The sequence below is a fragment of the Carcharodon carcharias genome, chromosome 11 (assembly GCF_017639515.1).
Source record: "Carcharodon carcharias isolate sCarCar2 chromosome 11, sCarCar2.pri, whole genome shotgun sequence".
NCBI classification, from domain to species: domain Eukaryota; kingdom Metazoa; phylum Chordata; class Chondrichthyes; order Lamniformes; family Lamnidae; genus Carcharodon; species Carcharodon carcharias.
Window position 1 is genome coordinate 38,796,415 of NC_054477.1, and position 27,477 is coordinate 38,823,891.

Genomic DNA, 27,477 nt, shown 5'->3' on the forward strand with positions numbered 1-27,477 from the left:
TGTCCCCTCCACCCTTACCTCCTTCAATAAACGTGAGGAGCTCATGGACTTCTTTGTCACTAATCTGTTGTACTGGTGCTCTGCATCTCTCCAGTCTGTCCTCGAAAAACTACCTCCCCACCTCCAACCTTGCTTTCCACTCCAAAGTCCTTGAATGTGTTGTTGCCTCCCAAATTCATGGCCATTTTCCCCACATCTCTATGTTTGAATCTCCCCAATCAGGTTTCCCATTCAGTCAAAACACTGGAACACCCCTGATCAAAGCCATAAATTACATCCTCTGTGACTGTGGTGCAATCACCACCACTCTCCTTGAGCTTCAGTGATCTAATTTTAAGTTCTTTGACTTATTTTCAAATAACTTCATGGCTGAACCCTATCCTGGCTTCTCTTAATCCTTTCTCAGCTACCTCCTCCAATTATAAGTCCATGCACACACAGTACACAGAGCTGTGGTTTCATTGGTAGTACTCTCACCTCTGAGTCAGAAGTTTGTGGGCTCAAGTTCTACTCCAGAGATTTAAGTACAAAAGTCTAGTCTGACACTTCAGGGCGGTACTGAGGGAGTACTGCACTGTCAGAGGTGCTTCTTTTGGATGAGATATTAAACTGAGGTCCTTTCTGCTCTCTCAGGTGGATGTAAAAGATCCCATGACATTCGAAAAATAGCAGGGAGTTATCCTCAGTATCCTGGCCAATATTTATCCCTCAATCGCTAAAACAGATTACCTCGTTGTTATCACATTGCCCTTTGTGGGAGCTTGCTGTCCACACACTGGTTGCCATGTTTCCTACATTACAATAGTGATTACACAACAAAAACACTTTATTGGCTGGAAAGGTGTATGGACAGCCTTCAATACATCAAACCATTTTGCAACTTAAAATGCAGGATTTGCAGGTCAGTGCAAGATGGCAGCAGGTTTTATCAAATAACCTGAAAATGGGATTAGAATAGATAGGTGCTTGATGGCTGGCACAGAGACGATGGGCTGAAGGACCTGTTTCTGTGCTGTATAACTCTATGATACTATTACTATGACTAAATAGCTTTCACTGATTGGGCAGCTCTTTACCCAGCATCGATAATGATAGAGAAATTGCTCTATCTCTGTGATTGAACGGTTTTTCCTTGGCTCTGTCTGAGGGATAGAGTGATTTATCTGCCAGTATGAATGCTGGGTAAATAACTCCCCATCCTACTGAAAAAATTTACAGTACATAGAATGACCATTTTGAAAATAAGGACATCTGCAAAAGGAGGACTGCTGATGCCAGTCCTTAAGGCACCTGTAATTTACAGATTTCACTTTGTATGATTTTGGACTCTCAAGCTGTTTTTGTGTTTACACCATTTGCTAGTGGTCTCTAATTGCAGAAACAGTACAGTAATCAGGCATTGTAGTAATCAAATATTACACATTTTGCCACTGAAATTGTATATTTTAACACTTCAATCCTGGCTCTGTGTGTGTGTGTGAGTGTATATGTATATTCATCTATATATGTGTAAGCTTTGTTTACACTGTAACTTAGTTCCATGGGCAAAGGGGTTGCTTTGCATTTCATAGCAAATATTGTAACATTGAAATGTAAAATACACTAAAATAATGACACCTTCTAAAGGAATAGTCAATATTTCTCTAAGCTTTAACGCGGTTGTGTATTATTCTAACAGGTGAAATTAATAGCAGCTGGCATCTGACTATAGAAGAAAGGCATTCATTTCTGGAAGCTTCTCAGATTTTCCCAGTGGCCAGTTATACATTCAGAGCATTGAAGAGATTTGCTGTGGCTGACCTCCAAATATCACTGGAACTTTATCCTGGATGATTATCGAACTCCACGGGCTTTGGAGGCCTCAATGATGACATTTTTTTCATATTTTCTAACTGTTTAAAAAAAGCACCTCCTTTGTGCTTTCAATGATGACTATGGTTAGCTTGTTTTCCTTCACAAGTCCTGCAGTGAAAAGACTTTTGGGGTGGAAACAAGGAGATGAGGAGGAAAAATGGGCTGAAAAGGCTGTGGACTCACTAGTGAAAAAACTGAAGAAAAAGAAAGGGGCAATGGAGGACCTGGAGAAAGCCCTCAGCTCACCAGGGCAGCTTAGCAAATGTGTCACCATCCCAAGGTCTTTGGATGGGAGATTACAAGTGTCTCACCGTAAAGGTTTACCACATGTTATTTACTGCAGGGTATGGCGATGGCCAGATTTACAGTCCCACCATGAGTTAAAACCTCTCGAGTATTGTGAGTTCCCATTTGGTTCAAAGCAGAAAGAAGTATGTATTAACCCTTATCATTACAGGAGGGTGGAAATGCCAGGTATGTCTATTGTGGTATATTTAATACTGACTACAATTAAACCTGTCTTAACAATTACACAATAATATTGCAAGCCCATAACCTAATGTAAGCAAAAGTTTGTCTTTTTTTAAAAACTCATTCATTGAGTACTGGTCTGTCTTTTTCTCAAGCCTGCCATCCTGGAGTTGTAGCCTAGTGTTACCTCACGAATGTAGGATTCACACAGAAACCGGTGGCATTAGTTGTGTGATTGTTCGATTTCCTACAACAAATGTATGTTTATTTTAAATACCTGCAGGTAGTAAGTGGCCACAAGAGAAAACATGTAGGTAAAGTATAATATTTTTAATTAAAATTAAATGTGGTCAGGTATCCCATTTAATATCATTTGTAAGCCGAAAATTAATGATCTCTTGAACATATGATGACATGTCTCCAAATATCGTTTGGTCAATACCAAGGGTGATCATAATAGGCAAATTTTGTTGCAAAGAATGACAATTAAGTATAAAGTCATGTCCCTGTTGAATTCAATCTGCAATAAATTTTACTTTTTGTGCCACATTGTTATTATTTTGCACCAAAAGATTTATTGTATCTGAGCATTTAATTAATAGTATCCAGACTTGGAATTTTGTGTGTACTGAAGTTAATGTATGGCAAAACAATGCTTTTGGTACTTGTGTATGAAGAGAACTGCTCTGGAAAAATCTGCTGAGTAAGCTATTAGCAAAACCTTGTCTATTTATTTAAGCTTGGTAGTGTATTTAATAATGTAAATAGTCATTTGGTAGCACAGAACTTGAGTATTGCTGATTCTTGCAAGTGTTCTGATGAGTGCAAGACAAAAAGCTTAGACATGTCTCTTTTCACAACAATATTTAATAATTATTTGCAACTGCAATAGGCCATTCCATGTAATCTTTTAAAATGTTTTTTAAAGGTGTTTCTAAGTGTTAAAAACACTAGCAAACTCTATCAGGTTTAACATGAGCTCCGCAACACAGTCAGCTGCTAAATATTCAATTTATTCCTGCTTATTTCATGGTTCTTTTAGTAATTCAATGAATCCATCACCTTTTACTTTGTGTATCTGTAAGTTTTCTTGTCTATAGAAATGGGACTAAAGCAGATTTAACCAATGGCTGTGGAAATTGTTTCAGTTCCATCTCCTTTAAGGCAGCCAAAACTGTGCAAAATGTGAGTGGGAATGCAAGCCCACAAAACTCGGTTAAGCCCTGCAGTAATTTGATTGTTTTGGGGTGGGTGTGGGGTAGGGAAGTTGCATGTGCTCAGCTTAAAAGAAAAGTTGCAATGACCTTGCAGTATTACCTTCATTCGCTTTGGCCAATGCCAAGCACGCACAAAGCAAATATTTCCTGAGAACTATTCCTTGACATTCCATAGCCTCTTGGAAACAAAGAGCTGTATTTTATGTGCCCCTGCCAGGTCTGTTTTGGCCAAGTTGTGGGGGGGGGGTGGGGGGGGTGGGGAGGGTATGTGAAATTTGACAGATGCCCACCCCACCACCTTCCTGCCCAGCCCCGAGTTCACCCCCGTAATATGTGGGGGGTTGGTGGGTGATGGGTGGGCACCAGAATTAGCAGCCTGCCCATCATATTCAAATAAGTAATCAAGGGTCATATAGGCTTATTTGATACTATGCTGCCCATGACAGCATGTTTGGCGTGGGCAGCTGAGCATGAGTGGGCAGCCCGATACTTTTAAAAAGTTCTTCAAAGGGTGGAAAGGAATGGTGTGTTTGCGCTTTGTCAGCTACCGATCAAGGGGAGCACCCTTAAGATTGAACATCCCATTCCTACCCATCCGCAGACTTAAGCCCACCCACCCTGCCCCCCTCCCTGACCTAACCAAACCCTCCCTGCCCAAGACCCTGTTCTTACCTGCTCCAAGGATCCATGTACCTTCTCCCTTCTTCTCCTGCAGCCATAGAACCATGGAAAAGTTACAGCACAGAAGGAGGCCATTCTGCCCATCTTGTCCATGCCAGCCTGAGGACACCCAGGTGCCCTTTCTAATCCCACCTTCCTGCACCCATCCCATAGCCCTGCAGCTTACAGCACTTAAGGTGCAGATCCAGGTACTTTTTAAAAGAGTTTAGAGCTTCTGCCTCTACCACCAACTTGGGCAGTGAATTCCAGACACCCACTACCCTCTGCATAAAAAAGTTCTTCCTCATGTGCCCCCTACATCTTCTGCCACTTATCTTGAATCTATGTCCCCTGGTTCTATAATTCTCCACCAAGGGAAACAATTTTATCCTGCCCACTCTATACCTATTCCCCTCATAATTTTGCACACCTCAATCAAGTCACCTCACAGCCTTCTTTGTTCTAAGGAAAATAACCCCAACCTCACCTTGTAGCTATACTTTTCTAACCCTGGCAACATTCTTGTATACCTCCTCTGCATTCTCTCCAGAGCTATTACATCCTTCCTGTGGTGACCAGAACTGCACACAATACTCCAGTTGTGGCCTCACCAGTGTTTTATACAATTCCAACATTATATCCTTACTTTTATATTCTATACCTCTGCTAATGAAGGAGAGCATTCCATATGCCTTCTTTACAACCTTGTCTACTTGAACTGCTGCCTTCAAGGACCTGTGTACTTGTACGCCAAGATCTCTCACTTCATCTGCCCTTCTTAGTATATTCCCATTTATTGTGTAATCCCTAAATGTATGACCTCACACTTCTCTATGTTAAGATCCATCTGCCACTTTACCGCCCACTCCACCAACCCATCTATATCATTTTGGAGCCCTGGCAACTGCCACTGATGTGCCCTTGGTGCTGCCGGGTCTGATTGGCCAGCAGCTCCAGACGCTAGGACTTCCTCCCCAGTGAAGGGTGGAAGTCCCATTTAGACTTCATTTAGCCACCCCACAGCACGTTATGGCTGTGGGATGGGTTGGCATGGAGCACATCAGCTCCATGCCGACTTTGCTTCCCCAGGGGTGGGGGTTGTGCAGGCATCCACCTGCCTCCCCCCAGGCTTATATTATTCAGCCCATGATTTTTGACATAGTTTAAAAAGAGGCTAATTACTCTTACCACACCCAGATCTGGTACCCAAAGTTTTTCAATCATTTTCACTCCCACTGTTGGACTGTTTTCAGCTGGGAGGGGCAGGATGTTCCAGGGGCATCACTTCAGCTGTGCTTGTCACTATGAATCCTCTGTAACTGGCAAGTTATGTATGAGGAACTCTACAGCTCATAGAGCTATTGCTAAATAATCATTAGCCTACCTGCTTGTGATGATTTTTAATACACTTGCTTTGTGCTACCTTTCATCCCTGGTTGAAAGCACTGGCAAGTAACCTACCAGTGGAAGGTGAGCAGGATGGGTGACTCAGCACTTAAATTATTTTTCCTTTCTCTATGTACCATGATGGCAGAGCTGAGCTTGCGAGCTCATCAATTGCAGAACTGCAAGAATTATGACTAATGTTATAATTGTAATTCTCCTACATTGATATGATATGTGACAGTATTTTTGGGCAGACCTTAACTGTTTGCTGAGAGTGCTAAGAAAGAATATTCTTATTCAATTTTATGCCATTCAGCTTTAGAAATGGTAAAGAAATCTTAACAGATCTAATATGACCATTTTGGCTGACATGCTTATAGTTTGGAAAAACTTCAAAGGATGTTCAGTTATCAAATGATTAATTATTTCTCTGATAAATTGGTAGTAATTCTGTGCAGTTAGGATAATAAATAACTTGTTATTTTAAAAGCTAATTTTAATCTCTCTTGTATTGGAATTATGTACAGTATTTTATAGCCAGAAATGCCATCATGTGTACCTAAGTAATGAAAGTGTGCACAGTGATTAAAACTGATACATGACTGAGCATGTCACAGGTAAATGTCAATTTTGTAAATGGGCACTTAATGCACAAGACTGCTAAGACAGCGCAACAGATGTACGTAATACCCAGGGATAACTTTGATTCATTTCCTGCATTGTTTTGTTCAAGTTGTCAATCTTATTAAAGAAGCACTTTGTCAGATGTCCCCATGTAAGTAGAATTGCCCAGGAATTTGCTTTACGTTCACCTACAATTGACCATGGTGCCTCTGAAACAGGAGAAAGATATGCTGCGGGTTCCCTTCCCTGATTATTACACAACCGTTTCCACGGATCTATATCAGCTGAATATTGATTGGCCCTGGTGGTGATGCCTTCCATAGTTGGACAGCCTGCTAATATTCCCAACTTGAAAATGAATAATTGTTGCATGCCTGTTTTAAGAGAGGAGGGAAAATAAACTGAGGGCAGCTTATAACAAGCACAACTTGGCCAATGCAAAAATGGCCATCTTTCGGCATCACTGGCTGAACTGAAACCCTTACCAGTTTGATTGACTCAGGGAAGTTCACTGAAACTGCCAGCACATTAAGAGTTAAAAGAAAGAATTACTATCCAGCTCATCTTCCTCAGGGAATTGGGTTTGTTTGTGTCAGTGTTTGAAGAGCGGGATGGGTTTGCAAAGATAAAAAATATTACAATTAAAGTTATGACAGAATTTTAAAATCAACCACAAATTTTGGATATCACAAATTACTGTATTTTGTTCACGCACCGGTCCAAAATTAAAACTAAGAATTATAGGTAACATATTACTGGTTGTGATTATTTTTAAATGATTTTGTTGTGATAAAGAGAAAATTATATTCAAAGTTTGTTGGCCATCTGAACTTGTGTTCTCTTACAGTGTTACCACCTGTACTTGTGCCACGTCATAGTGAGTTCAACCCACAACACAGTCTACTTGTCAAGTTTCGCAATGTGCCTCTGCCACCTCAGAATGAACCTTTGATGCCACACAATGCTACCTTTCCAAGCTCTTTTCATCAACAAATAAATCCTCCTTACCCTCCTTCACCCAACAATGCTTTCCCCCAGTCTCCAACCAACGTCAACTATCCCAATTCTCCTGGCAGTTCTGGTTCAAGAAGCCCATACCAACTCACAGGTAGCATTTCAATTAATTTTTAGACAAAAACTTGCATTTGTATAGCATTTTTCATGATCTCAGGATATCTTAAGGATTCTTAAGGGAATAAGGGAAGAAGTTTCAGGAAATCTGGTACAAATCTTCCAGAATTCACGAAAGGAACTAGACAAAGGCTGATGTTACTCACTAAGATAAAAGCAAAATACTGTGGATGCTGGAAATCTGAAACAAAACAGAAAATGCTGGAAAAACTCAGCAGGTCTAACAGAATCTGTAGAGAGAAAGACAGAGTTAATGTTTCGAGTCTGTATGACTGAAGAAGAGTCATATGGACTCGAAACGTTAATTCTGTCTTTTTCTCCACTGATGCTGTTAGACCTGCTGAGTTTTTCCAGCATTTTCTGCCAATGTTATTCATTTTTTTGAAAAAAAGTAGCAAAGTGGCCCAAGAAAGTACAGACCAATGAGTTTGACATCAATTGTGAGTAAAGTTATGGAAACCCTGATTAAAGATAAGATCATGGAGTATCTGGTTTGAAATAAAATCGCAAAATATAGCCAAAATGGGTTCATGAATGGGAGGTCATTTCAATCCAACTTACTGGTTTTCTTTGAGGGTATGACTAACGAGCTTGATAAGAGTAAGGTAATATTCAGTGGAAAAAAATTATAACGGATATGTAATTGGTTGACCATTAAAACCAGAAGATTGTCATCGCTTTGTTTACTAACTTTATAAATGATTTGCAGCAAGGACTCACAAGCAGGGTGGCTAAATACACAAATGTTATAGAGCTAATGAAGGTACTGGACTCCAAAGCGGAGCCGGATAAGCTACAGGGGGATTTGAATATCCTTGAGTATTGGGCAGATAGGTGGCAGACCAAATGAATGTATAGAAATGCAAAGTGCTTCACATAGGGACAAATTTCAGGAAGGGTCTAGTACTTGAATGAAAAGAAAGTAATGTGCATGGAAAATGAAAGAGATATGGAGATGCCAACACCAAATTGAAGCTATTGCAAAAATACTTAGTGGTAGCGTTGAAGCAAATTAGATGTTGGGATGTATTAAAAGGTCAACGTTGAGTTGAAATAGTTAAATAATCCTGTCGCTTGATAAATCATTGATGCAACCAAACTTAGACCACTATGTACCGTTCTGGTTGCCACGGTACAAAAAGGTAATTTCAGCTGTTGAAAGGAGAAAGATAAGAGTAACCAGAATGATGTTGGAATATGAAGAATGATTATCAATGTTTCCTTTAAAATTCAGTAGCTTTGTGTGGCCAAATTTTTTTAGTGGGTGGTCCCTTTAAGTTTTTTTTTGTGACTTTTGTCTCGAGTTACACTTGTGTTATTTATCCTAGAGCAAAGTCTGTGTGGTACCCTACAGGCTGCAGCTGTGCACCTGCGCAGTTTAGCAGGAACACTAACGATTATGTAAATTGGGCATGTTCTCATTGTAAAAGAGTTTGAGAGATGATCTGATTACTGTTTTTAGGATTCTGAAGGGGCTAGATAATCTCCACCACGATGAGCCATTTCACCTTAAGCAGCACAGCAGAACCAGATGATATAGCATGCACTTTGAAGGAGGGTAAATTTAAAATAATCTTGAGAAAATAATATTTCAGAAAGCAAGTGGTCAGTTTGTGGAATAGGCTCCCTCAGGAAGTGATGGAAGTAGTTAGTATTGATTCATTCAAGTTAGACAGTTATCATAGAAATTTACAGCATGGGAGGGAGGCCATTTGGTTCATTGTGGCTGTGTTGGCTGAAAAAGAGCTATCCAGCTTAATCCTACTTTCCAGCTCTTGGTCTGTAGCCTTGTAGGTGAGGGAAATTCAAGTAGATATCTAAGTACTTTTTAAATCAATGAAGGTTTCTGCTTCTACCACCCTTTCAGGAAGTAAGTTCCAGACCCCCACCACCCTCTGGGTGAAAAAAATTCTCATCTCCCCTTCTATCACTTTAAATCTATTCACAACTGGTTAGTGATCTCTCTTCTAAAGGAAATAGGTCCTTTCTATCCAGTCTATTTCCAAGACTCTCATAATTTTTTACACCTCAGTTAAAGCTCCCCATTAGCTTCCTCTGTTCCAAAGGAATTAACGACACCCTATTCAGTCTTTCCTCATAGCTAAACTTCCATTCCTGGCAATATCCTCATAAATCCTTTCTGTATCCTCTCTGATATTATCATATCCTTCCTGTAATGTAGTGACCAGAACTCTACTCAGTACTGTCACTGTAGCCTAACTTATACAATTCTATCATAACCTTCCTGCTTTTATATTCTATGCCTCACCTGATAGAGAAAATTATCCCATATGCCTTCTTAATATTTTTTCAGAAGGTAACATTTTGGGATACAGCATGAGTAATTTGAGACATGGCATATGATAAATGTAGCATGCTTCTGAGGAACAGGTGTGTTTGAACCTATGGTTCATAAAGCTCTAGACCACTCCATTATGTCTGGATCTGTTGTAGATCTGGATCAGTTTGGACTGCTATGATTAGTCAAAAACTCCTATTATTTTATCAGGTGGTGTAAGGGGAACTGGATGGATCTTGGTGTTTTTCTTTGTCTAGCAATTCCTATGTTTGATTTAACAAGGTTTGGCTGTTACTTTAGCTGTTTGTGGAACTTGCATCATTTTAAAAGGATCAGTTTAGAATAATTATGTATCCGTCTCATCTGATTGAACAAGCAACAGGCAACTTCTCCACAGCAAGGGCACTCTCCACTCTCAAGGGCCATTAGGGATGGACAATAAATGCTGGCCTAGCCAGCGACGCCACACCCCATGAACAAATAAAAAAAAAAGCTAATATCAACTGTGTCTGTTTGCAGCCAGGACACCAACGCCTCTGTATGGACCCACAGACAAACAGGTGATGCGGGATGTTCAGCCAATGGATACCTCAAACGACTCCTCATTAGTTCCAGAATTGGCTGATAGTAAAGGTGAGCTAACACAGCAGTTTTTGTGGCGCGCTGATTATTAAAATTACAGCAGCAGTAAATTTATCTACAGATGGAGAGTATTATTGGTCACCCAATAACACTGCCATTGGAGCCACATTGTCTGAATGTCATACATGACTGATCTGCAGTATGCATTTACTTTAATTATATAGTTAGTCATATTAGGTAAATGTAAAATATGGTCTCAAAATAACAGGACAATTGTAGCATATAGAGTAAATAATTTTACAAAGAGTTTAGACAACTACTTCCTACCATTTGAAATGTAGTGTGTTATCATGTCTTGTTACTTACTTGACTATTTTGCTTTAGTTTGTTTTTAATGGTGGATATGTGGAGGTGTCCTGAACTTTTCCAGCTTTTATTGGTTACATTCAACATTTAAGTATTTTTATGCTATTTATTCAGTCTTTATGTTTTTCTGTTGGAGAGCTGTATTTAAATACTGTTTTATTAGTTAGGTATTAACCTTAGCAATGCATTTGATTTGCACAAGTGTTTTGATATTAAAGGTTAGTAAATGAGGGGAAACACCCTGGACTGATTTGCACCACGGTTAACAGTTTCCTCCTCAAAATTTCACTATAAACCAACCTTGTAACTTAAATACAGAACTGTGCAGACCAAGAAGGACACAGTTTTGACCATTGATCTGTACGGACTTTACTAATCTCAGCCAGGGTAGTAGTTAAGCACCACAATTGATGTCGGACTCCCCAGGCTCATAGGGAAAGGGAAAAGTCAAATAGGGTGTGTCAACTCCCAATCCTGATCAAACCAATTTTACTGGAAAGTGCATTTGTGGGCATCAGTTGGATTCTTGTGGTTTCTACATCTTTGTAGCCAATATCTAGGACCATGCATGAAGAGTGACTGCTTGAGCAATGTATTGAAAAGATTGTTGCCATGGTATAGTCATAAATACCAATGTATTGACGAAATGAGAGAGAAATGTGTCTTTGTTCGGGGGGGTGCCTGCTTCTGACTGGTTTTGTGACTGATATAAATTTAATATGCATCAGCACGTGACCTGATAACTTCTTCCAGCATATTGGTTTTCAGATGGGCACAGCACCATTAAGTAGGTGGGTTAGCAATAGCAACAAAATCCTGTCAATTTATTTAAATAATAGCATTAACCTGACTGAAGAAAAATTGCAAAGTATGAATATCTCTAGCTATAACACTAATTTGCAAAGGCGTGGGATGCTTATTTTAATTTTAATACTATTTTTTGTTACTGTAATGTTGGTAATTACAGATGAGATTTCGCTAGAGATGTGTCAAATCTTGTCAATTGATTTCCTTTCAGATTTACAGCCTGTCTGCTATGAAGAGCCAGATCACTGGTGCTCTATCGTCTATTATGAACTAAACAATAGAGTTGGAGAGGCTTTTCACGCATCAGCAACAAGTTTACTGGTTGATGGATTTACAGATCCCTCCAATAATAAGAACAGGTTCTGCCTTGGGCTCCTGTCTAATGTAAATCGAAATTCTACAATTGAAAACACCAGACGGCACATTGGAAAAGGTCAGGTCCATAAATAAATGCATTTTCTCTTTAAAAGGTTATGTGTTAGTTAACCCAAGAATTTTCTTAGTCTTTTCAGGTTTTTCCCTTTAAATCTCTGAGAAAAGTACTTGACATCCTCCCACAATAAGTTGCTGAGATCAGGAATTTCTGTGAGTCAGGCTAGGTGGGCAAAGGGCTGAGGAATATGGACAAGCTGAGAAAGATAACACTAAGGGATTTGCATCCAAAGTTAATAACAACTTAGTTTAACAATGTGTGCCTTGGATAATACCCAAGAATGCAACACATTTAACTGTGTAGTTATAAGTAGTGCTTCAGGCTGTACCAGAACCCCTCTCATAAAATTAATTACTTTAAATTGCAGTGACTGTTACCATGGAAGTGAACATAGCATCAACTGTGCACACAAGTACACCTCACAAACAGCAATGAGATGAGTGTGTTTGGTAGTGGTGACTGATGGAGGATGTTGAGAGAATTCACTGTTCTTCCTCAAATAAATCCATGGGATCTTTAAAATCCACCTGAACAGGAAGTTGAGTTTAAACTCTCATTTGCATAATTCGATTGTTGAGCAGAATATAAGACTTAAAACAGAACTGCAAAATGCACTATAAAAATAAACTTTTAATTGAAAGAGATTAGATACTCGTAAGTGAAATGTTGTTCTTAGGGGTAACAGTCATAGAACTATAAATACGTTGCGACAGTCAGGTGATATAGTGTGTTCATACACTGGTGATCAGTCATGGTATGGTATCTCGAGTGAAAAACTTTAAGTGGAGACTAAAAACAGGAGTTGTACAATCAGCTTATAAAAATAAAGGTACATTTGTCCAGGTTCAACTTTTGTTTACATCACAAATGGAGAATTGCTTCTGATGCTTTTACTTTTATCTTGGAATACAGACAGGGCTGGCCAGGCCACGTTTATAGCCCATCTCTAATAGCTGCCCTGAAAAGATGGTGGTGAGTGTTCTTCCTGAACTGCTGCAGTCCTTGCAGCGATGGTGTTCCCACCAGACTTAATTCATCTTCTGGAGTTGGGGCTGGGATTTTCCAGCCCCGCTGTGGTGGGACCCGCCGTGGGGGATGCAGCAGCCCAGCCAAAAGTCCATTGCCTTTCGATGGGACCGGAAAATCCCGGTGGTGGGCAGGACCGGAAAATCCCAGCCAGGGAGTTGGAGTGCTGCTTCTGCTTTCTGATAAAGTGTATTCAAAAACAGATGATATGTGAATAGTCTCATTATTAGGGTTTTTTGTTCCATCTAATCCTGACTGGCTGGAAGTTCACAGAGCGAGATAAACTTAAGGTATATATCATAAAAATAAACACATATATTGAAAAAAAATTCCTTTAGGAGGTCTCCTAATATTAATTTATTTTTAAACAAAGATTCCTTAGGCAAGCAAACAAAGTAAACTCTTTATGCATAAATCTTCCAGGTGTCCACCTGTACTATGTTGGAGGTGAAGTTTATGCCGAATGCTTGAGTGACAGCAGCATCTTTGTTCAGAGTCGCAACTGCAATTATCAACATGGCTTTCATCCAACTACTGTTTGCAAGATTCCCAGTGGCTGTAGCCTCAAGATATTCAATAATCAGCTCTTTGCACAGCTCTTAGCTCAATCTGTAAATCATGGATTTGAGGTGGTCTATGAATTGACGAAAATGTGCACAATTCGCATGAGCTTTGTGAAGGCAAGTTACTTAAGTGTTATTATGGAGAAAAGGCTTTGTACTACACATAGTTGATGAGATCCAATATCCAAAACATTTGTTGTGTTAAAAGAGGCATATTCCACCACTGTTAATGCAAGATGTTGCTCATGCCACAAAAAATGTTCGATTTATGATACGTTTTTATTTCCCAGAAATTATAGTTATAAATAACAATTAGCTGTTTATCATCTGTTTTGTAGATTTTTTTTTGCACTCTGTTGCCTGCTGAACTATTTAAAATGGTGAGTATTTTAAGCATTGTTTTACATGCTTGGGGAGTAGAAGCTGAGTCGTGCTTTGGAACTCAGAACTTGAAAAACCTTTCCAGCTAGCAGCAGTTATATAAAATATAAGGTTATATTTAACTTATTAAACTTCTTAATCTCCTTCTCAGGGGATGCTGTACTTTTTGAAGTTCAGATCCACCACATCTAATCAAAAAACTATTTTAATAAATCAAACATTTTTTTTGGGGGGGGGAATATTTAGATGTCCCCACTTCAAAACCTACCCCACCCCCATCCGCCGTTCCCTACAAAAATAAGAAATGGCAGAGTGCCAGTACTGACCGCCTAAAGCCAGCATCCATTTTCAGGTTCAGGCCTCATTTGCCTGCTGCCAATGAGCTGTGGGCAGCCCACTGCAGTTGTAGGAGAGCAGGAAATTGGCTGGCACCCACACCTGGTCCCAATTCTGAGCGTGGGGCTGGCAGCAAGGTAGAGTGTTTTTATGGATTCGGAAAGCATAGGATCCTTTATCAAATGGGGTCCAGGAAGGGAAGTTGAGTGGTCAGCAATTTATTGGGAATAGGGTCAAGGAAGGAGGAGTAGATCTCATGGACAAGATGAGTTTGGAGAGAACATGAGGAGAAACAGAAGACAAACTAGAGAAAGATGCAATTTCAAGATGGGATAGAAAAGGGAACCTTAGCTTTCTGAGCCAGGGCAAGGGAGGGTGCAGTGGAGGCAGCTGGACAGACAATCTCAATCTTAGTGATAAAGAAGACATGAACTTTTCACGCTTGTTAATAGAGGCGAGGCTGGAGAGGGAAAGGAAGACAGAATAAAGGAGATGGTTGTAGTGGGGAAAAAAAGCATGAATCATCTTTGCATTCCAGAAACTCCTGGAGTATGAGCAATTTTATCACAGGAGAGCGAGTTGGATCTGATGGTGCTTTATGTGGTCAAGACAGAACTGGCAATGCTGGACAAAACCAGTTGTGCACCATAAAAGTTCAAATCGCATCATTCAAGAGAATGAAGATGGATGTTGTATCAAGGAACAGACAGAATGAGAAAGTGTAAAGATTTCACCGGCAACGAGTCATCAAAAGTAGGGGTAAGAGTGTGATTGAGCAGATGGATATCTGCCACAGTGGTAAACAGAGGACTACGGCTAGAAAGTTGGGAGTTTGAAAGTCCAGCTGCAAGTGAGTTGGGAAGAATCTTCTTGAGGTTTGGACACAGAAGCAAGTAGAGTTTAAGGGGAATGAGAGTCATGAGGGATACAAGGAAGTGATCAGAGATTGATACAAATGGAATAGACATGCCACAAGATGGCAAGATCAAAGGAGTGGCTCTGATTATGTGTTGGCAAGTTTATATGGAGGGAGAGGTTAGTGGAGGGCAATGAACTCAGAAGAGTGAGGGCAAGGTGAGTTGAGATAGTGGCAGAAATCATTAAGGACCATGTCATTCGGTACAGAGGTAAAGGGAGGAAGGCAAAGGCTACCTCCATGAGTAATTTGACATGAGTAGGTAGAATAGGATTAAGTCGCGATGCCAAGACAGAAGTTGAAAAGAAAATTGTTAAATGAGTGGTTATGACTTTAAATGCTATAAGGACTCAAATGATCTTCCAATAGCAGCAGCAATATTTAAACATGCACTTGGACAGACAACACAGATCAATAATTGGCAGTAACAACACATCACAAGAATAATGGCCAATCTGGTGGTGCAATATATTAGTGCACTAGCATTAGAGCATTTGATACAAACTGGCACCTAAGGTTGCCTACATGTTGAATTCATGCTATTGGGATGTTTAGAGATAAGTCATTTCCTAGCAGGAATGGGAGAGATTCCCCATGCTGATCAACTTCCACGCCTCCATATGACTGATTCTAGAGAGCCACTAACAGGAGCCTCACACAGGTTGTCCTTACTGTGGGGAAATGGTGTATGGCTTAAAAAAATTAAAATAACCAAAAAAGAGGTATAAAATGCAATTTTAATAGATAAAACCATAAAATGAAAATTGCATATATAAGACTGATTTTTTTTTTGTCACTTCAGGGCTGGGGAGCAGAATATCATCGTCAAGACGTTACAAGCACTCCCTGTTGGGTAGAGATTCATCTGCATGGGCCACTGCAATGGCTGGATAAAGTTCTAACCCAGATGGGTTCACCTCATAATCCCATCTCTTCAGTCTCTTAATATTATTATATATTATATTCTGTATTAACCCTCCCCTAAAATAAAAATTGGCAATAGTTAGAACTAACATGTAAAATGTAAGCAGGCATTTCTCTGTTTTATATGAGTTATTTTTAAAATTATTACATTTTACATTTGGCTTGTTAATCCTGATTTTTAATATGGTGTTCTGCCAGTTAGAGTCTAGCAATTTTCCATGTTGAAAACAAACAGCTTTTGGTGAAAATAATTAGCTTAGTTGAGCTTGGAAATTAGAGAATTCAAAAGGTGCTTTGTCTTTTTGTTGGTGGTTACAATTGTCCTTCAGAGGCTACATTTAAATACACATAGGATATCTTAACTTTGTTAGAAACACCTAGGGAAAAAAGTATTACAGATGTCTGTTTATTAAAAGTTGCAATGAAAACATAGGAAATTCTGGATAAATTAGTACATTATCTTAAGTATTAAATGACGTGACAAATTGAAGTATAAATTTGATGCTTTTAAAATATAATCTTGTATATTATAACAGTTTAACCTAACCATGGAGGACCTGCAGTTTTAAATTTAAAATTCCGTGTGACAAATATATTTTGGTTGCATTTAAATGCTTATAAAGCTCTAAATTACCTAATCCAAGAAGCGGATCTCCTTCCTTCTGATAACTACCACCAGGCTAAGTTGTTGCTGAACTTTGTTAGTGCCTGCAAAGAAACTGACCTTTTCAAAATGCCACACTTCATTTCATGTGTCAGCTCTTTCAGTACAAAATGTTGTACCTTGCCTAATTTAGCTATGTATACCACCAAATCCAATAAACAGTTAATATTCCAGTTAAAGGTCTGTAACAAGTGTAAGTTTATGCAGACAGGTGCTGCTGTAATATTGATCTGCAATTTGCTGTCACAAGCACATTTAGGAAATACCAGACCATATATTTACAACATATGCTAAGAATATTTAGGAGCAGAATGTCATTGCTCCACTCACAGTTTCTACTTTGACGACAAAATTGTTTCTTTAATAAAAACATCTAGGATGCTGTTGCTTGACTTTATTCTGCTTTCATTCAGAAATTGTTCTATGGATGTCAATTGCTCTCAAGTACTTGACCTAAATGTGTGAGTCTTGATGATGAAATTCAGCATACTATTTGATCATTGCAAACATCATAGCTGACCCAGCTGAGCCATAGCTGAGTCAGTGACACATACTTATAGCATGTGTCACTGAACAGCTTGATTCCAATAATTTGGAATCCTGCCTAACCTAGAATCTTTCAGGTTCTGCTTTATTCGTTCATGGGAAGTGAGTGTCACTGGCAGGGCCAGCATTTATTGCCCATTCTTAGGTGCCCTTGAAAAGGTGGCAGTGAGCTGCCTTCTTGAATCGCTGCAGTCTGTGTGGTGTAGGTAGACACACAGTGCTGTTAAGGAGATTATTCCAGGATCTTGACCCAGCCACAGTAAATATAGTTCAATAGACAATATAGTTCCAAATCAGACTGGTGTGTGACTTGGAGGGGATCTTGGAGGTGGTGGTGTTCCCATGAATTTGCTGACCAGGTTCTTCTAAGTGGTAGAGTCAGGAGTTTGAAAAGTGCTATTGACGGAGCCTTGGCTAGTTGTTGCAGTGCATTTTGTAGATGGCACACACTGCTGCCACAGTGTGTTGGTGTGGAGGGAGTGAATATTTAAGGTTGTGGATGGTGTGCCGATCAAGCGGGTTGCTTTGTCCAGGAAGTTGTGGAGCTTCTTGAATATTGTTTGAGCTGCACTTGCCCAGGCAAATGGAAAATATTCCACCATATTTCTGATTTGTGCCCTGCAGATAAATCACCAGGACCAGATCAAATGTACCCCACGCTGTTAAAAAGAAGCTGGGCAGGAAATAGCAGAAAGTCTGACCATCATTTTCCAACCCTCACCGGATATAGGTCTGGTGCCAGAGGATTGGAGGACTGCTAATGTTGTACCTTTGTTTAAAAAGGAGTGAGGGATGGACCAAATAATTACAGGCTAGTTAGTCTAACCTCAGTAGTGGGCAAATTATTGGAATCAATCCTGAGAGCAGGATAAATTATCACTTAGAAATGCATGGATTAGGCAAGGATAGTCAGTGTGGATTTGTTAAGGGAAAATCATCTCTGATTAACTTGATTGAATTTTTTGAGAAAGTAGCAAGGAGGATTGATGAGGGTAGTGCAGTTGATGTGGTCTACATGGATTTTAGCAAGGCTTTTGACAAGGTCCCACAAGGCAGAATGGTGAAAAAAATAAAAGCCCTTGGGATCCAGGGAAATGTAGCAAGTTGGAGACAGATTGGCTCAGTGATGGAAACAAAGGATAATTCTTGACAGGTGTTTTTGCGACTGGAAGGTTGGTTCCAGTGAGGTTCCACAGATCTCAGTACTAGGTCCCCTGCTTTTTGTGGTATATATTAATGACTTAGATGTAAATGTAAGGGGCATGATCAAGAAGTTTGCAGATGACACAAAAATTGGCCATGAGGAGGATAGCTGTCAATATCAATTGACTAGACTGGTAGGCAGAAAAGTGACAATTGGAATTCATCTCAGGAAAGTGAGAGGTGGGTAGGTCAAACAAGGCAAAAGAATACACAATAAGTAATGAGAGGTGTAGAAGAAGTGAGGGACTTTGGAGTGAGTGCCCATAAATCCCTGAAGGTAGCAGGACAGGTTGATAAGGTGGTTAGGAAGGCGTATGGAATCCTTTCACTTATTAGCCAAGGCATAGAATTTAAGAACCAGGAGATTATGCTGGAACTTTATAAAACACTAGTACGGCCACAACTTGAGTACTGCATGCAGTTCTGGTCACCTCATTACGGAAAGGATATAATTGTATTAGAGAGCATACAGAGAAGATTTATGAGGATGTTGTCAGGACTTGAAAAATGCAGCAATCAGAAAAGCTGGGTTGATCTCCTTGGAGCAGAAGTGACTGAGAGGAGATTTGATTGAGATGTACAAAACTGTGGTGGGCCTGGATAGAGTGGATGGGAAGGGCCTATTTACCTTAGGACAGGAGTCAGTGACTAGGGGGACATGGATTTAAAGTGATTTGTAGAAGGATTGGAGGGGAGATGAGGAAAAATATTTTCACCAGAGGGTGGTAGGGGTCTGGAACTCACTGCCTGAAAGGATAATAGAGGCAGAAACCCTCAACTCATTTAAAAGGTGTCTGGATATGCATGTCAAGTGCAGTAACCTGCATGACCATGGACAAAATGCTGGAAAATGGGATTAAGCTGGACGGCTCAATTTTTGGCCAGCGCAGACATGATGGACCAAATGGCCTCTTTCTGTGCCATAAACTTTCTATGATTCTGACTGTAGGAAATGAATTACCACAGAATTCCCAGCCTCTGATCTACTTTTGTAGCTATTATATTTATATTGCTGTTCCAGTTAAGTTTCTGGTCAATGGGTAACACCCCCCGCTTCCCCCTCCCCTCTCCCCCGCACCCCCCGTCCGCCCAGGATGTTGAGGTGGGGAATTCAGCAATGTTAAATGTTGTTGAAGGTCATGGGGAGATGGTTAGATTCTCTTATTGGAGATGGTCATTGCTTGGCGCTTGGGCGGTGCAAATGTTACTTGTGACTTATCAACCTAAAAGTGAATCTTTTGCACTGATGTGCTGGGGACCTCCATCAATGAGGATGGAGATGGTCATGAGGCTCCTCCTATTTGTTGTTTCATTGCTCACAACCCTTCACAACTGGCTGTGGCAGGACAGCAGAGCTTTAATCCAATCTATTGGTTGTGGGATGACTTAGCTCTGTCTATAGCATAATACTTCCACTCTTTAGTTTGCATGTAGTCCTATGTTGTAACTTCATCAGGTTAGCAGCTCATTTTCACGTAAACCAGATGCTGCTGCTGCCATGCTCCCTTACACTCTTCATTGAACTAGGGTTGGTCCCTGGCTTGATGGTAATGGTAGTGATGGTAATGCCAGGCCATAAGGCAACAGATATTGGTTGAATACGATCTGCTGCAGATGGGTTGTAGCACCTCATGGATGCCCAGTTTTGAGCTGCTAGATCTATTCTGAACTGATCCCATTTAGCACATTGCCAGTGCCACACAACACAATGGAGGGTATCCTCAGGCTTCGTCTCCACAAGGACTGAGCGATGGCCACTCTAACCAATATTATCACAGACAGATACATCTGAAACCAGTGGATTGGTGAAGTGGAGGTCAAGCATGTTTTCCCTCTTGGTTCTCTCACCACCTGCTGCAGGCCCAGACTGGTAAACATGTCCTTATAGATTCAATCAGCTCTTGGTGATGGACATTGAAGTCTCACCAACCCCCTCACTATCTGGTGCTCTTGCATTCACTACCATTAAATGAGCTCTGAACAATAAAATTGAAAGCCTGAACGGTTCCAATTTTAGGATCTCAACCAACAAAGTACTTTGCATGTTGCAACATTTTTTCTACACACTCTAGACATACAAGTTTTATATTTTAGCTTGAAACCGGAGATTGGATATTAAAAGGATATATAGCAGAATTATAATTGTAGGTGAGCAATAGATAGTTCTTAAATAATTCCATTTTATAATGCTCCCATTCAATTATCTTTCAAAACCAGATGCTGCAGTTAAAATTCTTGAAAAACTGATGTGTAACTGCATGTAACATGCACATACATTTTAAATTATCATGCATTCCTCATATTTTCTCCTGTGTGACAGGTTCCCTTACTCAGAGGACTTGAATGAATCAGTTGGGTTTTAAAACTGATCTTCAGAGGTGAGGTGTGAGTAACTGCCCTTGACATCAAGGTTAAGGGGTTTGTCAATAGAACTTCAGTGGCAGACATTTAAAAGGATATTTCAGAATACACAGAAGATATAAATTCCAATGAGAAAGAAAAATTCCAAGGGGAGGGCCCACCATTTGTGGTTAACTAAAAAAGTAAAAGACAGTATCAAACTTAAAGAAAAATCATATAATTATGCAAAGACGGGTGGCAGGTCAGCACTTTGGAAATAATATAAAGAACAACAAAGAATGACAAAAAAATTAACGAGGGAAAAATTAGAGTATGAGAGAAAGCTAGCTAGTAATATAAAGACGGATAGTAAGAGTTTCTATAGATATTTAAATAAGAGAAGTTAACAAAATGAGTGTTGGTCCTACAGGGAGCGCGTCTGAGGAATTGATAATGGAAAGCAGGGAGATGGTGGATAAATTAACCGGTATTTTGCTTCGGTCTTCACTACAGAGGACACAAGTAGCATCCTGGAAATAGCTGTAAATCAGATAATGGAAGAGGGAGGAGCTTGGGAAAATTACAATCACCAAGGAATGGTGTTGAGCAAATTGTTGGGGCTGCAGGCTGACAAATCCCCAGGTCCGGATAGACTTCACCCTTAGATCTTGAAAGAAGTGGCTAGTGAGATAGCTGATGCGCTGGTTTTACTTTTCCAAAATTCTCGAGATTTGGGGAAGGTTCCATTAGATTGTCAAATAGAAAATATAACTCCTTTATTCAAAAAGGGACACACAAAGCAGGAAACTATAGGGCATTTAGCCTAACATCTGTCATAGGGAAAATGTTAGAAGCTATTATTAAATATGTCATAGCAGGGCACTTGGCAATCAGGCAGAGTCAACATGGTTTTGTAAAAGGGAAATCACGTTTAACCAACTTATTGGAGCTCTTTGAAGAAGTCACATGTGCTGTGGATAAAGGTGGATGTACTGTACTTAGATTTCCAGAAAGCACTTGATAAAGTGTCGCATCAAAGATTATTGCAGAAAAGCTCATGGTTTAAGGGGTAACATATTGGCATGGATAGAAGATTGGTGAGCTAACAGGAAGCAGAGAGTTGGCATAAATGGATCTTTTTCTGGTTGGCAGGATGTGACGAGTGGGATCAATGCTGGGGACTCAGCTTTTTACAATTTATGTAAATGATTTAGTTGAAGGGACCGAAGGAATGATGGCTAAATTTGCTGATGACACGTAGATAGGTCAGAATGTAAATTGGGAAGAGGATGTAAAGAGGCTACAAAGGGACATAGATAGGTTAAATGAGTGGGCAAAGATCTGGTGTAAGGAGGTTACGCTTCAGTTGTACAGGGCATTGGTGAGACCACATCTGGAGTACTGTGTACAGTACTGATCTCCTTATTTAAAGAAAGATGTAAATGCATTAGAAGCGGTTCAGAGAAGATTTACTAGACTAATACCAGGAATAGGCGGGTTGTCTTATAAGGAAAGGCTGGACAGATTAGGCTTGTATCCACTGGATTTAGAAGAGTAAGAGGCAACTTAATTGAAACCTTTAAGATCCTGAGGGGTCTTGACAGGGCGGGTGAGGAGAAGATGTTTCCTCTTGTGGGAGAATCTAGAATTAAGGGTCACTGTTTAAAAATAAGGGGTCGCTCATTTAAGACAGAGATGAGAAGAATTTTTTTCTCTCAGATGGTTGTGAGTCTTTGGAACTCTCTTCCTCAAAAGGCGGTGGAAGCAGAGTCTAGATAGATTTAGGGTTAACAAGGGGGTGAAAGGTCATCAGGGGTAGGCAGGAATGTGGGATTGAGGTTACGTTCAGATCAGCCATGATCTTATTGAATGGCAGAGCAGACTTGAGTGGCTCCTGCTCCTGCTCCTAATTCATATGCTCAAATGACCGAGAGTGGCATTAAGGCGCCCAAGCAAAACTGGAGTCAATGGGAATCAGGGTAAAACTCGCTGCTGTCAGAGTCTTACATAGCACAAAGGAAGATGGTTGTGGTTGTTAGAGGTCAATCATCTCAGTTCCAGGACATCACTGCAGGAGTTTCTCACGGAAGTGTCCTAGGCCCATCTTCAGCTGCTTCATCAATGAATTTCCTTCCATCATAAGGTCAGAAATGGGGATGTTTGCTGATGATTGTACAATATTCAGTACCAATCACCACTCCTCAGATACTGAAGCAGCCCATGTCCAAATGCAACGCCACCTGGACAATTCCAGGCTTGGGCTGGAAAGTGGCAAGAAATATTCGCACCACACAAGTGCCAGGCAATGACAACAAGAGAAAGTCTGACCATCGCCCCTTGACATTCAATGACATTACCATAACTGAATCCCACACTAACTACATCCTGGGGGGTTACCCTTGACCAGAAACTGAACTGAACTAGACATATAAATACTGTGGCTACAAGCACAGGTTAGAGGCTAGGAATCCTGCGGCGAGCAACTCACCTCCTGATTCCCCAAAGCCTGTCCACCATCTACAAGGCACAAGTCAGGAGTGTGATGGAATAGTCTCCACCTGCCTGGATGAGTGCAGCTCCAACAATGCTCAAGAAGCTTGACACCATACTGGACAAAGCAGCTTGCTTGTGAACAAACATTCACTCCCTCCACCACCAACACACAGCAGCAGCAGTGTGTACCATCTACAGGATGCACTGCAGGAATTCACCAAGGCTCCTTAGACAGCACCTTCCAAACCCACGACCACTGCCATTTAGAAGGACAAGGGCAGCAGATAGATGGGAACACCACCACCTGGAAGTTCCCCAAGCCATTTATCATCCGATTTGGAAATATACCACCAATCCTTCACTGTTGCTGGGTCAAAATCCTGGAACTCCCTCCCCAACAGCACCGTGGGTGTACCTACACCACGTGGACCGCAGCGGTTCAAGAAGGCAATTCATCACCACCTTCTCAAGGACACTTAGGGATGGGCAATAAATACTGGCCTAGCCAGCAACACCCACATCCCATGAACGCATTAAAAAAATCAACAGTTTTTATGTGTTTTTTTGCTGGTACTGTTACCAATGTGTAATTTCATGATTCATATGTTTTAGGAGTATAACTTTTACTTTGGGGATTGAAATTTTTAAATGTAAGGGAAAAAAAACCTGGGTTTGAGAAACTGGTAAACACCCCTTAGATAATTACAAATCAAAGTATGGCTTGTGTTTACCTCAGGTCAGAGTTCCCTGGTGGAGACCAGATGTCTACAGTTGTCTTCATAAAGGTTTTAATTATTCATATGGTTTCCCAGAACAAATGGAAGGTTTGGGAATGGGAGATAATGAGTTTGTATCTCTATCTGGGACATCTCAGGGGTCCCATGTTGCATGGTGATAGATTGCAGGTTTTTGATTGGCGTTTTATCTGTCTCATTTCTCATGAAAACTGCTTTGAGACAAGCAGAGAGAAATTCGCCAGGACCTGTCAACCAGTAGCAAAGGACTATCAGAAACCAAGGGTGTTTTCTGCTTTTGGAGTCATTGTATAAGAAAGCAGCGAGGCCCATGCTTGAGCTGGGGTATCCACAATCGTGAGGTGCTTAAGGAGACTTGTTGGGTCACCCAGCTGGATGTTAGTGGAAGGATCCAGAGAAATCTCATACCTTGGAGAATAGCAGGAACACGGACAAGAATCAAAGAGAGTTCCTGAGAACTGTGGCACTCCTTTGTTTGGCCCTAGAAGTGAAGGGACCCTCAAGATCCTGTAAAGTGTAGGCAACAGTAGAATGGGGAGTGTCCTGTTGCAATTTTCAGGCTTAAAGAATGAGTGTTTATGAAATATAGTGTTGAATTAATTGTACTTGCTTTGTTTAACTCTTCTATAGTAAAAGTTTTGTTTAAAATGTGAAACCTTGTGGCATAATTCTTTGTGTTAATAAATGGGAGTTTGAATTTCATTTTAAAAGTTACTGGTTTCCCTCAAGATCGTCTATCTAATTAATATTATCTCACAAACTGCTAGAACCACACTACTGTTCCTACACCTAATGGTCCAGCAACCCTCTGAAATTTTTCCCAAGTAGCTATTCAGGTTATTCTAGATAATTGGTAGAGTAGACTAGTCTATCGTACAAAATATCAGATTAAATAGCAATACTATTCTGAAAATTATGGTTTCTTCAATGGTAAATTGAATCCTTTATCTTTAATATGAAATTTAATGAATGCAAATAATTGTTTAAAGTGGAGAGGACAATTATTTCCTTATTCAAGTGTCCTTGGATTTAAACTTAAATTTGCTGTCCAACTTACTCCAATACTGGTGGGCGATATTAACTTTGCCATTACTCTCAACACAAAATCTGGATCTCAATTTAAAAATAAAATCAAATTTTTCAGTCTTATCCAGGTTTTGTAATGAGAGTGCATAGCACCTGAGATTTTCATAGTGTTTCATTGTTAAAATTTCCTTAGAACAGATTAAGAATACAGGTGGATGGGAAAATAGTGGGAAGCCATGGTAGGATGGCTTTCCAACACATTCCTGTCACTTGGGAACATTCCCAGACGCAGGACTGGATGGGGGACATTGGCTGCTTGCTGAATGGATGTGAGTGGGCAATTTAAATCATTAAAGCCCAAACTGGGGGGTGATTTACAGAGTGCTAAGTGGCCCCCACTCACAGGAGGCTGCCACCTCAATGAAGACAGCATGCCTGCAGCAGGGATTGGGGGTTGGAGGAAGGGGAAGTCATCAGAGTTGGAGGCTTCATTTCCCAAAATGGGAGTTGCCTGCAGCAAAGGCCACACTATGACCCAAACATTGCTGCCATAGGGGTTTCCCCTTTGCTGAAGGGCCTGCCTGCTTGGCCCCTCTGAATTTATAGTTTAAATTTCTGTCTCTGAGGGTACATCCTTTTCAAGGTAACCTCTGGGTCATCTACTTTCCTCTTTTGGTGGGGTTGCTGGGGCTCTAGAGCTACCAGTGCTGTAATTGGGCTGGCAAGCTCAGAGGCATCCAATCAGGTGGCGACCTCCAAGAAAATAGCTCACCTGGTCTGGCACCCATCAAGTATGGACTCGGGATCCCTGCTTGGTACCAATGTAAGGGCCCTGAAGCAGGCGGGAAAATCCTGCCCGCAGAATCAGAATGACGAAATATAAATTAGAATATTTAATTCAGCGTAAAATCATGTATAGAAAAGGAAATTGACTCAGATTGTATTGAAAGGTGAGACAAAAAGAAGTTTAAAAAGTTGAATTTAATATATTCTTTCAAATCTTTCAACAGCTTGTGGGACTGCCTTTCCCTGGTTCATTCTCCATGGAAATGCCTTGGTTAATCCAAGTCAACTTCTCTGATTTGAATTTAAAAAAAAATCTTGGCAGTTAACAGTTCCCTGTTGCATTTTCCATGGCAACACCTCTATCAATCAGAGTCCACTTGCCAACCAATCAGCACTCTCTTCTCATGCTGTATAAATTATTGTTGTCTCCTTACTGTTGGTTTATCATGCATAGCTGTCCTGATGAGAGCAAGATGAAAAGCTTCGATAGTATGTCACTTTTTTCATCAATACTCAACTTTAACTAATTAAATTCTGTAGGAATGACATTCCGCACTTGTAAAATTTGAGTATTGCTAAAAAAAGACATTTTGTCAAAGTTTTTTGTCTTGCACTCATCAGAACAATCGCAAGAATACCAATGTCAGGAAAAGCAACAAATTTATACTGTATGAGAAGAGTGTGCTGATTGGTTGGCGTGTGGACTCTGATTGGTAGAAATGTTGCCATGGAGAATGCATTAGTTACTGGTGACTGACATTAACTGTCAAAACAAAAACAGAATTACCTGGAAAAACTCAGCAGGTCTGGCAGCATCGGCGGAGAAGAAAAGAGTTGACGTTTCGAGTCCTCATGACCCTTCGACAGAACTTGAGTTCGAGTCCAGGAAAGAGCTGAAATATAAGCTGGTTTAAGGTGTGTGTGTGGGGGGCGGAGAGATAGAGAGACAGAGAGGTGGAGGGGGTTGGTGTGGTTGTAGCGACAAACAAGCAGTGATAGAAGCAGATCATCAAAAGATGTCAACAACAATAGTACAATAGAACACATAGGTGTTAAAGTTAAAGTTGGTGATATTATCTAAACGAATGTGCTAATTAAGAATGGATGGTAGGGCACTCAAGGTATAGCTCTAGTGGGTTTTTTTTTTATTTTATATAATGGAAATAGGTGGGAAAAGGAAAATCTTTATAATTTATTGGGAAAAAAAAGGAAGGGGGAAACAGAAAGGGGGTGGGGATGTATAAAATAAAAAAAAACCCACTAGAGCTATACCTTGAGTGCCCTACCATCCATTCTTAATTAGCACATTCGTTTAGATAATATCACCAACTTTAACTTTAACACCTATGTGTTCTATTGTACTATTGTTGTTGACATCTTTTGATGATCTGCTTCTATCACTGCTTGTTTGTCGCTACAACCACACCAACCCCCTCCACCTCTCTGTCTCTCTATCTCTCCGCCCCCCACACACACACACCTTAAACCAGCTTATATTTCAGCTCTTTCCTGGACTCGAACTCAAGTTCTGTCGAAGGGTCATGAGGACTCGAAACGTCAACTCTTTTCTTCTCCGCCGATGCTGCCAGACCTGCTGAGTTTTTCCAGGTAATTCTGTTTTTGTTTTGGATTTCCAGCATCCGCAGTTTTTTTGTTTTTATCTCTGTGTTTAATTAACTGTCAAACAT

At 40.4% G+C, this 27,477-nt stretch overlaps 1 protein-coding gene across 4 annotated transcripts; it reads left to right on the plus strand.

Annotated features, from left to right (window-relative positions):
* The first annotated feature begins 1,922 nt into the window (after window positions 1-1,922).
* smad9 (SMAD family member 9) lies at window positions 1,923-15,998 on the plus strand. Of its 4 annotated transcripts, none has more exons than XM_041199188.1 (6): window positions 1,923-2,328; window positions 7,060-7,320; window positions 10,162-10,275; window positions 11,609-11,830; window positions 13,280-13,536; window positions 15,855-15,998. In XM_041199188.1, the coding sequence occupies exons 1-6, from the start codon at window positions 1,926-1,928 to the stop codon at window positions 15,996-15,998; spliced, it is 1,401 nt and encodes a 466-aa protein (XP_041055122.1). In that variant the 5' UTR covers window positions 1,923-1,925. The 4 variants fall into 4 exon arrangements, with proteins under 4 accessions (XP_041055122.1, XP_041055119.1, XP_041055120.1 ...); XM_041199185.1 differs by having other exon boundaries at window positions 1,926-2,328; window positions 10,162-10,250; window positions 11,575-11,830; XM_041199186.1 differs by lacking the exon at window positions 10,162-10,275 and having other exon boundaries at window positions 1,926-2,328.
* The last annotated feature ends 11,479 nt before the right edge of the window (window positions 15,999-27,477 follow it).